This window comes from Apostichopus japonicus, chromosome 13, assembly GCF_037975245.1.
Source record: "Apostichopus japonicus isolate 1M-3 chromosome 13, ASM3797524v1, whole genome shotgun sequence".
NCBI lineage: Eukaryota > Metazoa > Echinodermata > Holothuroidea > Aspidochirotida > Stichopodidae > Apostichopus > Apostichopus japonicus.
Window position 1 is genome coordinate 11598500 of NC_092573.1, and position 14652 is coordinate 11613151.

The 14652-nt window shown below is 37.3% G+C and overlaps 1 protein-coding gene across 1 annotated transcript; it reads left to right on the top strand.

Moving 5' to 3' along the window:
• On the top strand, window positions 1-9540 carry LOC139979057 (ADP-dependent glucokinase-like). Its single transcript, XM_071989703.1, has 7 exons — window positions 1-160; window positions 1180-1391; window positions 2276-2504; window positions 3964-4029; window positions 4904-5135; window positions 6194-6378; window positions 7022-9540. The coding sequence occupies exons 2-7, from the start codon at window positions 1207-1209 to the stop codon at window positions 7553-7555; spliced, it is 1431 nt and encodes a 476-aa protein (XP_071845804.1). The 5' UTR covers window positions 1-160; window positions 1180-1206; the 3' UTR covers window positions 7556-9540.
• Window positions 9541-14652: the final 5112 nt, after the last annotated feature.

The following is a 14652-nucleotide window of genomic DNA, read 5'->3' on the forward strand; positions in this document are numbered from 1 at the left end:
CTTTGATGAGAAGTTGGCGCTATGCAGTTTTGCAAAGTTGTTGTTTGTTATGCTACATTAACCACTGAGCCTAGTTCCACGAAGTCTGGTTCTGTGCAGGAACGAGCTAATTAACCAGTCATAACTGTGACCAACAAGAGCTCTTTTCACATTGTTAAAGGTAAGCGTGTGTATTTTTAGCAAGACGTAGTCATCATAGACATGCATTTGCCATGTCTGACTAGCTCAAGATCATTGAATAGCATTGGGTAGCCTATGCCTTCACCCAACTCAGTCAGGCATACAGTATGCCTAGGATGAGGGTAGCCTAGGCCTAACTGAAGTGAAGGCTAACTTAGCCTGTAACTTAGCTTAGCGTAATCAAATTCCTAAGTATGACTATGCATATGGCGCCTAGCCATGTCTATAGCAACTGAATGGGAGCTTAATCTACAGAGTCAGTAGTGGTAGCACTTACGCAGGTTCCTTATTAGGCTTATGCCAAGTATCATTCATTGAATAGGCCTAGCTAGAGATGAAATAAATGTTGATAGGTTAGGGTTTGTGAAATTTCAATCGAAATCCAACAAAGAAAAAGCAAGTCTAGTGTTGGCTTTAAATCTAAATGATTTATAAGGGTGACTGGTAAAAACATTATTCAGTTTTGAGCAAAGTCAAGACTTCATATCTGACTAGACATCAAGGTTCAGATTCACAGACATATTTTAATTAAGTAGCCTACACAGGATACCGTGCAGGCATTTCATTATTTCTTGGAAAGCTTTGTGGAGATAGAATGCATTGAGAACCAGGAGTGTTAGCTCAGTGGTTAACGCCGGTGCCTTCCAATCATAAGGTTTCCGGTTCGAGTCACTCCAAGATTAATGTATGTCTTCTAATTACAGAGTTGTTGACAATTCATAATCATGGACGTTAAATATGAATCTAACTTCTAAGAGACTGACTTCAGTCAGCTTGCGGCTTTGATAAACCAATGTGGCTTCTTCGCAAGTTCCTGCTTGCAGGAGGATCTAAAATACATACATTGTACTACTGAAATGCATCCATAGGAGTAATTGGACTATAGACTGTTGGCAATTTTCCGCATAATTAAATGTATAGTCAAAACTGTATATTTAATTTTTACTTTTTTATATGCATGTTATTGAAGACCATGAAACATTTGTTTGTTTTTTCCAGTGGTCCGAGTCAAACTATTCATTGACGATGATTCCAAAGACAATTCTCTTTGGCTTGGTCATCATTTTAATTGCATATTACTATGACCCTATCGTGTGGAAAAGGCTAGTCAAGAAGCTGTTGAAAGAAGAGCCATGGGAAGTAAGAATTGCAAATGCTTGGGATCAACAAATCACAGAACCACATCTGCAGAAGAAGAGAATTGCTGTTGGGTAAGATTAAAAGTTTTTTTTTCATATTTGAAATAGAATAAAAACTGATTGTCCAGATTTTGTTCTCAAAGGATATATGACTAAAAGCATAGAATTATATTTTGATAAATGTGGTAGCTGCCACTATTTTAAAAACCACTCCGGTCGGTCCAGGCTGCTTACGTACACACCATTTCTAAATATTAAGTTATCTTTTAAACATAAACTGAAAACATTAACTGAAATATCCAGTATTGCAACTCAAAATGCTATGCTAAATGGTGACACTGCGAAACAAGTTTAAAGATATAGAGTGCAGTTTTCTACACAGGAAGCATATTATTTTGTCAGAGACAAATTTCAGTGCCAGGTGCAAAAGTGCTGCACAAAATTTGAATGTTAAATGATTATTTCCTGATCTATGTGTAGTTTGTTTCTTGATAAAAGAGCTGCTTTGCAAATCTCTGAAGCTTATACTGTACTATAGTCTTGTACTGGTAAAGATTTGAATTTTATAAATTATAAGTGATACTGTTAAAATGTAATTGCCTACATTAAATAAAGGGATGCATGTACCTCTTCCCACTGACTGGCATCTCCATGACATCACACATTAGACAAAATGGTAGATTCGCCCTCACCATCCATCACATGACTGTTTGAATGATTTATCTCACAAACAAAGTAAGACATTTCTCCCCAAGTTTCTGTTCTATTAAACAGGCACATCAAGGTAGGGTCCCAAGAGATTTGTCCTCAATAGTGTCCTTAAACCCCTCCCCTCCCTTCCCCTTGCATATTCACCCTTACTCAGACCCTCCCTTCTTCCTATCGAAATGTCTAAGGTTATATCACTTCAAACGATTATTTAGTAAAGCTCTGTATTATTATTCTCTTCCTCTCAGTGTGAATGTTAATGCTGATTTGATCGTATCTGGGACAGAGCTCTTTGAAAAGCTGAACCTCCGTCCATCTGGAAAGAGAGAAGACCACTCTGTTTTGAGATCATTAGCTGACCTAGAAGAAACATTCTCATTTTACTTTGAAAAAGGGGCTGGTGTGGAGAGATTCTTTGCTGATCAAAAGGGATTCAACGACATCCTTCAAGCTGCGCACAATTTGAAAGAAAAACATGTAAGCTTTAGCTAACTATTTGGATGTTTTACCTGATAAATATTTCATTTTTTGTTGAAAAGTTTTTCAAACATGAAGATCATATATTTCTCTTGAACTCATCAGAAAGGAAACCTCCATGTGAAAGGCATGACATCAAATTGTTGAATGCAATATGGTATAAAGTATGGTATTAAATGTTTTAATGTTACTTGCTGAACATTGCAGAGCATAGCATATCTAGAAAAGAAAGGAAAATATTGACACTGAATCACAAACAGAGGCAATTCAAGTTAAAGAAGTGTTCATGATATGCTGCATGTGTCAAAATTGTATTGCAATCAGTGACAATAGTATCCTATTGATTTTTTATAAGGCCACTATTTAAAAAAAATATAAAAAACAAGTTTGGAATTACTTTCCTAATTTGTCACTAAAGCATAAAAAACCTCTGAAATAATGTTCGCTACCGTAAATCTTAGAAATACAAAAACTACAGTCAAAGAATATTCTGGTGGCTGTTGTTCCATTTGTTAGTCATCACAATGCCAAAATCCCATCCTAACAGCATTTTGTGTTGTGGACAAGAAATGTATTTAAAAACTTTGTTGAAAGCATCTGGCAATCATAGAGTTATTTGTTGTCGGCATGTCAATTGAGCTATACTAAAAACAAATAGTCTGTTTCTTCTTTATAATGTACAAATCATTTACCACTGAAGAAAATTGTACGGCAAGATAGATCAACAGAAAAGAGTTTGGAGAACATCTGCCCCCAATGACAACACAGACACCCTAACTGTGATCCACTTTTTGGAGTAGAGAACTTAAAAATAGTTTACATGCAATGATTCAAACAACTGTATGTAGTAATTAATAAGTAATTAGATGGTGTTTTCAAATTACAGACTGCAGAATATATATCCCTTTAATGAAGATTGGAACCTGTATATAAAGACAAAGTTCCTGAAATTTCCAATCTAATCTTATTTGTACTTATCATGTGATAATGAGGAGGGAAAAAACAGTGTCTCAGGGACAATGGTTTTACACATGAATGGGGTGTTGTTAATTGCTTACTAATTGACTTATAATTAGATGACAATCCTAGTGGAGAACTTGCTGTTTAATCAATCAAGGTCTTACTGTATTTTAAATAAGACTCTTATAATAAACATGATAAACCTCCTCAATATTTTTTTTCAAAACTCAGATTGCTATTTTAATTTATACACATTTCTATTAGCGACCATGCTTTTCGACCATGAAAGATTCACCTGGTTCTTAAAAATTTTGAAAATCCAACCATGAACCATGCTTTGACTTTCACATTTGAAGGTTTTATTGTTTTTATTTGTTTTTAATGTTTGAAAGTGAAGGATATCATCATCTCATTATCAATAAATCTGATGAAGATTAAGGACAAGAAATAATTCACTTCATCTTATTATCCTCTCTTTAATTATTTTATGGTTTCACAGTATTTTGTTGGCGGAAATGCTGCTTTAATTGCACTGACGATTGCATCATCATTCCCTGACGTAGAGGTACGTTGATTCAGTTTCAGTTTATTCTCTATATATCCTTGTTTGCGGTATGAGAGACTTTTGTATAATCTTTTACACTGACAATAACAATTACAAGAATTCAAAGCAAGAAAGAAACCAAAAGGGCATATAAAACAAAGAAGATATGAAAATGTATGAAAAGTTGAAATTACCAAACAAACTTAATGATACCACCGACGGACTCTATGACGTGAAAGTATGTTTGTTTCTGCTAGAAAATACACAAATAATATTCTCAGTAAGATGATTGGCTCCAACCCTTACACTATTAACTAGGTTTAATGCAGGTGGGATAAATTGAATAGTTTTTAGAACTTTATCACTAAATAACCTTTGGTTAACCATTAACTTTAATTCCAGTTTGGAAGAGTTCATTCATTTTTGCTCTTCTGTTAAACCACATGTGGGGGCAAATCGAGGCCTGAGGGCTGCCCACCGCTCTTCATTGTAATCTCTGTGGTTTTAGGTGGTTTAGGTTTTAAGAACTCTATTATGACATTAAAACCTTACAACATGGAATAAAACATGTTAATATGTGTTTACTATCAGGAGTTTGTATACTTAAGTCCACATATTCCCAAGTCGAACCTGACTCTCTTGTTAGCCTATTAAACTTTGTAACCTGTAATATTTTCACAGCTCGAGTATGGTCACCAATATATCCAGCCCTGCCTTCCAAGCTCACGCCTAAGGACTCACTATGTCACAATTTAATTCAGTTTTTAGTGTTGTATATGAGGAATATTAGTATGTTTAGTTTGCAAATTCCTAAAGAAAGAGTTTAGCCTAATCTCATATAATGAATTAAAAATGAAGTTTTGTTTCTTTTGTTTTTTCTTTACATTTGTTTTAGATTCTCCTTATAGGTCCAACAGGACCTAAAGTACAATCCTTGCTGTCATCAAACATCAGGACCCCAGCCAGCAGCAGGAGAGAACAAGACGAGGTTCATCTCATATTAGAATATTCCAAGGGGGAGGTGTGGGGTGATGCAGTGACCCCCGTGGCCACCAGGTTTATCACCTCTCACGATATTGCTAATTCTGAGATGGAAGCCTTGGCTGGATTCGCAGAGAACGTTCAAGGTTATTTCAAGTTAAAAGTAGCCTAAAGTTTGGTTTTACCTTAAAGGTTAGGTTTAGGTTAGTGAATCTCAAAGGGTTAGGAAGACAAACAGAATATCATATGTAAACCAGATCCATGAGGTGGATCATAGATGAACACAGGCTTATATATTTTCCTGTTCAATGAATATTCAGAGAATCACAAGCAGGTGTGTTAACTGGCGCATACATTCCTGCTCACAGGACTGCCATTTAACTTCCCCATTTTGATGGATGATAGTGTACCTCAGCGTCTCACCACTTTCCTCAAGTTCCTGATTCACTACTGCTTTGAAATTTATTGGATCCTACCAAAGAATATTTTGGTTATTTTTTGGGCATAAATGTATAAATTTGAACTTGTAATCTAACATAATCTCCAGGTTTATCATTTATCTCTCAAATATCAATGAGGAAAGGATAATATAATTGCAATTATCTGGAAAACAAAAAATGTCTGGACAAGATATTCCTAAACATACAGTACCCTTTCAAGCACATGTGATTTGTTGTGTTACACACCTCATTATTAATTCTAAATATTATTAATTCTAAATATTTTGAAATGTTCTTTTTTTTTTTTTTAATTTTGCAATGAAAAAAGTTGCTTTCATACTAAGGTATTCTTAAAGGGAATTAACACAATGAACAAGGCATAAAATAATCCCTTCCTACTCCTCCCTCCTCTCCCTCCCTCCTTCCCTCTCTTCTGTACCCTTCCCCCTCTAGTGTCCCTCCATTCACCCATTCAAGACATTTCAAGACAAAGCTTGCAGTAAATGGCCTACGTCGTTTCTTTGATTCTGTGCTACCGGAGATTACTGGAAATAATATCCTTCTCTTTGTTCCTTATGACTATTTAGATATCAAAATACATTCTTCATTCATTTGCAACAATTTCTTTATTTTGGTTTCATTAGAAAGAAACACATTCAAGGTCTGTTTTTTTGTTTGGCAATTCATTAGTCAAGTTACAGGTATGACCTTTCACCTGTTTTCATTTTCTTTTTTAATCTTTCTGTTTTTCTTCTTTTTTCCAGCTTTCAATCCAGATGTTGTTGTATTTTCTGGACTTCATCTCTTGGACGGACAGGAACCAGAATTTCAAGCGCAAAGAATATCAAACCTCTTGGACCAACTTGACCAATTGCCGAAACATATACCGGTACATCTGGAATTGGCTAGCATGGCTGATAAAAATCTGGTCACCCAGTTGTTTTCTCAGGTAAATTGATTTTTTTAGGCCAAATGGTTTCAGTACATAGTATATATTCAATTTTAAAATGGTCCATTTTCATATTTGGATTTAATTCTGTTATGTGGTTTGACAACAGTTGAGCAAAATTAAGCGTTCGATGGTTTATTCGTTTAATACCGAATTTGTTGCTTCAGTGCTGACTTTCATCAGAACTTTGTCATCCTTGAGAAAAAAAGAAAAGACACTAGTCTTCTTCTCGACTAGTACTAAGCTAAAATTGGTAATCGTCTTCTCGTGTTCATTGCTGACTGTGGCGACGAATATGTCATAATATGGTAGTACTGTAGTTACCATAGGTTGCCACTAAATGAAAGCTAAGTTTCCTGGAAACCTGACAAATGGTTAATACTGTAGTCCATGAAGATTGCTGTTGGAAAGATATAATTAATCATAAACCTCAAACATTTCAAACTATACTATGACTATTCCTAATGACTTTGTAAACAGAGGAAATTGGCTACTTCAATAACGGTGTTGGCCGGCTCAGTGCCAGGTCTTTACAGCAAGTTATTATGTGTAAGCAGTGTCATTTAATAGCATGCTTGCTTAAAAAAAAAAAATTCTTTTGGTTTCATGATTTACCATTTTTTGTTTCCAATTTTGATGCCAGGTTGTTGGTCAAGTCCACTCCTTAGGTCTAAATGAACAAGAGTTATCACTCATCGCAAAGGTTACAGGGTTGGCCAACGACCTTGCGGTCACCAAAGGTCATCCAGAAATACCGCAGGTGGCCGACATCCTGGTCGCATTACTTCGCAGCAAGAGGAAAAGTACACTGACCCGCATACACTTTCATTGTCTAACGTATCACATTATAGCTACGAGAAAAGGCTCGTGGTCCAACACAGCATCGGCAGTGGCCGCCGGTACCAGAGTTGCCGGAATGCAAGCCTGTCAGGACGAGACCATCGTCCCTGACAAGGTGGAGTTGAGAGTACCCAAAAGGGCCATCGCCATCAGTGATTCACCCATGCATGGCGATAGATTGCAGTTCCAGCCAGATAAACCGACACTCAAGTGGGAAATAAGCAATATAGAAATTTATTTCAGTCCAGTCTTAGTATGTAAGGAACCGTTAAAAACCGTGGGTTTAGGCGACGCCATCTCAGGTACGGGACTCGTTTACTCAGATTTTGTGAGTTGATTTTGACTCACGCTAGTTTCAAAGTTTTTTTAAATGATCAGAAAAAGTATTGCAGAAGTTTTAAAAAGGATTGTTCTGAGGTTCATGGTGTTGGAATATTCTGCTGTCAAATTTTCTGTATCATTATATGGAAATACATCCTGATAGAATTTTGTATTTATAAGATATGATTTTTTTTTAACGTTGTACAATAGTATCTGGCAACAGCAGTGTGTGGACCATTATCATAGTAACTGAGCTAAGATTATATTTTTCTGCTTCTAATAATGCACAAATAATTTACTCACAGAGATAGATAATTCTCTTACAAAAGTTTCTCATTTAGACAAATCCATTTTAGGTTAGACAGGACTGCAATCACTTCAGTGTCTTACTTTTCAAGGAGAATATAATATCTTGTTTTTAATTGTAAGGAAAGATTTTTGAGAAACAAAAAAAAACATTTAGCCATGATGATGTTATAGACATATCAATATTTCCTGGAGTAGAGAATGGTTTAACTGGCAAATGTTATGATCATTTCACAGTGTCATATTTGGATATTGAGATGGGGTTTCATATTTTAGAGTGTTGGATGTCTTGGTCTTTATATGCCCCACTTAATCTTTGAATTAAATATGTGGTACATTTGCATGGATCATTAAACCAGATTGTAAAGACGAGAAGAATGTAACATTGGCCTAATCAGTAGTTTTGTGGCCATACTTGCCCAGGTATTATTATTGCCAGTAGGATACAATTAAGTATTACAAGTGTTAAGGTCCTCACTGCAACTAGATTGTTTACATAGCTTACATTCTGTAAGACATAGTATGTTGCATCTCTTCAAGTGAAGTGGAAGGGAGTGGAAGGATTGGTCTCTTGCCTCTTTGTGACTGGTCCCAGGCCCTTCCTTATGTTTGGTTAATGGTTTAGATTAGTCTTGCTATAAGTTTCAGGTGCTCATTTTCATTTTATTAAAGAATGGTGTTAGTACAGGCTTCAAATGTTATAACATATCAGCAGTAGGTCTGTGGCATTGGAAAGGAAAGGTAATCACGAAAAAGAAAGATATTAATGGCATTCCGGAAAAGTGATTTTGTTTCATAAATGAGGAGTTAAGGTAAATTCACACACAATTGCGAACAAATAGAACTGATATATGAGAAGAAATACTTCATGCCAATATCTAATTCCAGTCTACTAATTCAACTGGAACTGAATGACAGCTTTTCCAGCTGAGCTTTCACGGTTAGTTTTACCAATTTTTGCACAAAATTAATTGAACTGGGTTTTCAGGGCAAGATCTAACACCATGATTTTCCTATAAGAAAGGCTGGCATAATAATCTTTATGTAAAGAAAAATGCAGCGTTTGTATTGGATTCTCAATATTTAGGTTACAAGTTAATGAATACAAAAAAATTTAGACTGGAAATTTTAGGTTACAGTGAGGTTGTTTAGGTCATTAAAGATATTTGCATTTTAGATTATTCTGAGGCTGTAACTTGCAGAAAAACTACTCTGCATTGGTATATCTTGGTCAGAACCCACACTACTTTTAAAGGGAGTGGTGGCATTTTGAGGATCTCTGAGTGTTTTAGAGGTTCTGTTTGCTGGGGACTGATTTAATCCTGGAACATTTCACAAAACCCCAGGACTGTCCCTGGAAATTTGGAATGTCTGGTCACCTCATTTTTAAGAGTATTTTGTTTTAATATTCTAAAGTGTTTAGGTAAACTGTTTATTACCTTGTGTAAAGTACATTTCCTTTACCGACTTAATATCATGGAACAAAATTGTAACAAAGCAAAATGCAACTTAAATGATGTTATAACACCATCTAAGTGGTTAAATTCTTTTTCTTTTCTATCAAAATGTGCCTTTATTTTATTGTCCTATTATCTGGAATACCCATCAATAATTGAAATAGTGTGCTATGTGTGTTTTAATATGCCCTATAATGCAATTTTTATTGTAGAAAGAAAGATGGCACTCTATAACATACTCTGAAACTTGTCAGTTATTTCATAACTCATTTCTCAAGAGGAAATATAGATATTGTAAATCATGGCAAGTACATCAAAGATAGAAAATGTTTGTGACAACAACATTGTGGTCACAGAATGTTTGACCATTGACGGACCTGGGATCTGACCTCCGATGCTTGATGTGTCCGAGCTGGAAATGTTTCCAAACACCAGGCTATAGACCGGCAGCCCAGAGCACTTTGATCAAACGAACGAGGTACCAATATCTGAGTATTGGAACATTTGTGGAAAAACCCAGTATATCCAAAAGTGGACGTCTGCCGTGGTCGCTCTGCTGCATGTGGCCCATGGGGCCGGTTAAAGGGGGCCAAAAAATGCATCTGATCAAACGAACGAGGTACCACTTGAAACCAATGTCAACTTAATGCATGAATGCCACATAGTACTGAATGGCCCATGACAGACAAATTTTCTGCTGCAAAGGGCCCGCCAGACGCCCCAAAAGGGCCCCTAAAAATGCATCTGATCAAACGAACGAGGTACCACTTGAAACCAATGTCAACTTAATGCATGAATGCCACAAAGTAATGAATGGCCCATGCCAGACAAATTTTCTGCTGCTAAGGGCCCGCCAGACGCCCCCAAATATGGCCCAAATGCCCATTATCGTAGCATTGACCCAGATTAAATATGCAAGGTACCACTCAAAACCGGTTTGGAATGTTCGGGTTGACCTTACAGACTATGGAAATAATCATGCCAGACAAATTTTCTGCTACAAAGGGCCCGCCAGACGCCCCAAAAGGGCCCCTTAAAATGAATTTGATCAAACGAACGAGGTACCACTTGAAACCAATGTCAACTTAATGCATGAATGCCACAAAGTAATGAATGGCCCATGCCAGACAAATTTTCTACTGCTAAGGGCCCTCCAGACGCCCCCAAATATGGCCCAAATGCCCATTATCGTAGCATTGACCCAGATTAAATATGCAAGGTACTACTCAAAACCGGTTTAGAATGTTCGGGTTGATCTTACAGACTATGCAAATAATCATGCCAGACAAATTTTCTGCTACAAAGGGGCCAACAGACACACTAAAAAAAAGGGCCCCCAAATGGCCTATGATCAATCATAGTTGGTACCACAAAAAAACCAATATCAAATGCAAAGGTACTTTCCACAGATTAAAGAACTGCCAATGCAAGACAAATTTTCTTCTGCATAGGTCCCACCAGATAGAAAGAATAGGTTGCCCAATGCGGCCCTATATGGGCCTAATGGATTGTATATTGATGCAGAATATATGTGCCTTGTGACATGACATTTGTAACATTCCACAGAGTAAAGAAATGCCAATGCAATACAAATTTTCTTCTGCAAAAGGCCCTCCACATGTAAAAGAAATATGCAGTTTAAATAGTTAAGATGCCACAAGAAACCAATCTATAACAATCAAGAACATCCTGAATTATTCAAATTCCTTCCCGCTACATAGGCCAATGGAATAATGAGATTAGTATACTAGTAGGTGTATCAATTACTGAACATTTCATTGAGCAAAACAAAAATGACGCGAACTCAGTCTTTGAGGGAGATCCTGACAGTTATAATGCATTCTCAAATCCATTCTTGTTCCTTTTATCTATTCTTTTTCCTTTTATCCAGTCAGTACTTTGTATCGTGAGCAGTGTTTAACTTGACAGTTACTTTGTTTCGCTGGAAACACTGGAGCAGATTAAAATCAGTTTATGTATTGTAAATAAGAAACCAAAAATCATTTTGTATCTTAAAACACTGTGTTTACGTTAGCATTGTAAATCTACAAAGTTTAAAATCTTGAGAAAGAACGCTTAAGTGTCATCTTAAGACATACATGTAGTCGAACAAAAGAGATTGTTTTGTTTCTTAAGCTCAGACAAAGAAACAATTATCAAACAGTGGTGAAAATGCTTTATAACGTGTACTTAACGATAAAGGTTTGGGTTGAAAGTAATGCTTCAATTATGTATCTTTTAAAAACCATATTGGACAGTTTCAAGTTGAAACTGTCCAATATGGTTTTTAAAAGATACATAATTGAAGCATAGAAATGTATATGTACCTTTATGCTAGGTACACTCTTTAAAGGACTTAAAATGCTAAGATTGAACAAACAAATACTGATATCACCACGTATGACTCCATTCCCTGATACAAAATATAAAATGAGTAATTGGCGTATATTACTCCATCTTGGTCTTTTAGAACTTCCATCATGACACTAATTCAATTCGAATAGCTTGTAACAAGTCCAACAAATAGATGTGGCATCCATTTTTCAGAAATATGAATGCTAGATGAGGGTTTTTGTTTTCATCTATGAAGGGATCTTTTACCTTTGAAGAAAGTCATCTTGCTAGTTTAAAATGTACTAAAATCATAATTGGCAAAGATAGTAACAAAAGATCATTATGTGATTACTCTGAACATGACACATGTTAGGTTCGAAGTATAAGAACTGAGAATTCATGTCTCTTGACAGTGATTAAACACTGGAGTGTGTGCATTGTAAAAAGACACTGCATTTGCCATTCAGACAGATCTCTAAGTTTATGAAAATTAAGTATTCCCATGAACTTGATTCTAAAAAGACAATGGAAGCTCAAATCAATGTTTCATTGTCGGAGTCATCACTCCAAGATGGTTCAGTACTTGAATCATCGCCATCAAACTCGGAAGCCACGTCTGGTCGGCTACTTTGAAAACCTTCGCTCAGTTCCCCCTCTTGGAATAGATGATCTGGGAGAGCCGGTCCCTCAAACCAGTCAGGGCTGTAGCACCCATTCTTGCTCTTCCAACCGTAGTTCTGTGGATCCAAGCCAGGCAAGACTCTTCCTCAGAGTGTTAGACTTATAATGTGGGGAACTGTAATTTTTGCCCAGGCCAGCAAATCCCAAAATATTTAGAGGCTTAGGTGAAAGTGTTATCTTTACTTTGCTTAGAGCAGCGAATAGCTAAATAAGATAAAACACTGGTCTTGTGTACAGTAACTCCAATTTATGCTGGAAACAATATAATCATGAGCTTGAAATGTCATGTTACAAGGCACATATATCCAATTCTTTAGACCCATATATAGGGCCACATTGGGCCACCTATTCTTTCTATCTGGTGGGACCTGTGCAGAAGAAAATTTGTCTTGCATTGGCAGTTCTTTACTCTGTGGAAAGTACCTTTGCATTTAATATTGTTTTTGTGTGGATCCAAACCGGTTTTGAGTGGTATCTTGCATATTTAATCTGGGTCAATGCTACGATAATGGGCATTTTGGGCCATATTTGGGGGCGTCTGGCGGGCCCTTAGCAGCAGAAAATTTGTCTGGCATAGGCCATTCAGTACTTTGTGGCATTCATGCATTAAGTTGACATTGGTTTCAAGTGGTACCTCGTTCGTTTGATCAAATGCATTTTTATGGGCCCTTTTGGGGCGTCTGGCGGGCCCTTTGTAGCAGAAAATTTGTCTGGCATGATGATTTCCATAGTCTGTAAGATCAACCCGAACATTCCAAACCGATTTTGAGTGGTACCTTGCATATTTAATCTGGGTCAATGCTACGCTAATGGGCATTTGGGCCATATTTGGGGGCGTCTGGCGGGCCCTTAACAGTAGAAAATTTGTCTGGCATGGGCCATTCAGTACTTTGTGGCATTCATGCATTAAGTTGACATTGGTTTCAAGTAGTACCTCGTTCGTTTGATCAGATGCATTTTTTATGGGCCCTTTTGGGGCGTCTGGCGGGCCTTTGTAGCAGAAAATTTGTCTGGCATGAGGATTTCCATAGTCTGTAAGATCAACCCGAACATTCCAAACCGGTTTTGAGTGGTACCTTGCATATTTAATCTGGGTCAATGCTACGTTAATGGGCATTTGGGCCATATTTGGGGGCGTCTGGTGGGCCCTTAGCAGCAGAAAATTTGTCTGGCATAGGCCATTCAGTACTTTGTGGCATTCATGCATTAAGTTGACATTGGTTTCAAGTGGTACCTCGTTCGTTTGATCAAATTCATTTTAAGGGGCCCTTTTGGGGCGTCTGGCGGGCCCTTTGTAGCAGAAAATTTGTCTGGCATGATTATTTCCATAGTCTGTAAGGTCAACCCGAACATTCCAAACCGGTTTTGAGTGGTACCTTGCATATTTAATCTGGGTCAATGCTACGATAATGGGCATTTGGGCCATATTTGGGGGCGTCTGGCGGGCCCTTAGCAGCAGAAAATTTGTCTGGCATGGGCCATTCATTACTTTGTGGCATTCATGCATTAAGTTGACATTGGTTTCAAGTGGTACCTCGTTCGTTTGATCAGATGCATTTTTAGGGGCCCTTTTGGGGCGTCTGGCGGGCCCTTTGCAGCAGAAAATTTGTCTGTCATGGGCCATTCAGTACTATGTGGCATTCATGCATTAAGTTGACATTGGTTTCAAGTGGTACCTCGTTCGTTTGATCAGATGCATTTTTTGGCCCCCTTTAACCGGCCCCATGGGCCACATGCAGCAGAGCGACCACGGCAGACGTCCACTTTTGGATATACTGGGTTTTTCCACAAATGTTCCAATACTCAGATATTGGTACCTCGTTCGTTTGATCAAAGTGCTCTGGGCTGCCGGTCTACTAGGGGAATAATATTACAAAGTTAAGGTGACCAAGTGTTGCGGATTTACTAGATCCAAATTATATTACAAAATACTAGTCATTACGTCCAAATGCCCCCAGATAGGTTACGATGCCAAATGGAATATGTGGGTCAACTTGTACTATACCCCCCCCCCCATTTGATGCTCCCTACTGCCTCACGTTCCTCAACATCTTGACATTATTTTATGGGATGGTACATGCCAAAATTGATATCTTTGAAAGCTAGCTCTTACCAATGTTTAGCATGCTAAATTTTTGGGATAATACTGATGAATTTTAAAGTTAGGTTTTAAATGTTCCCAGATTTATCCATCCCCTCACCCCCCCCCCCCCCCCCCTTCCACTTGTTCCCCATATATTTCAAGGAGAATGGGTAATGGAGCAACTTGTAAACACAGTCCCTTCCACAATACAAAACTAATTTGAACAACACAAAAAGAAAAACAAGCATATCC

Coding starts and splice junctions, on each gene's coding strand:
- LOC139979057 (XM_071989703.1), top strand. CDS start 1,207: ATGATTCCAAAGACAATTCTCTTTGGCTTGGTCATCATTTTAATTGCA. Junction 1,392..2,275: donor AAGAAGAGAATTGCTGTTGG/GTAAGATTAAAA, acceptor TCTTCCTCTCAG/TGTGAATGTTAATGCTGATT. Junction 5,136..6,193: donor ATTCGCAGAGAACGTTCAAG/GTTATTTCAAGT, acceptor TCTTTTTTCCAG/CTTTCAATCCAGATGTTGTT.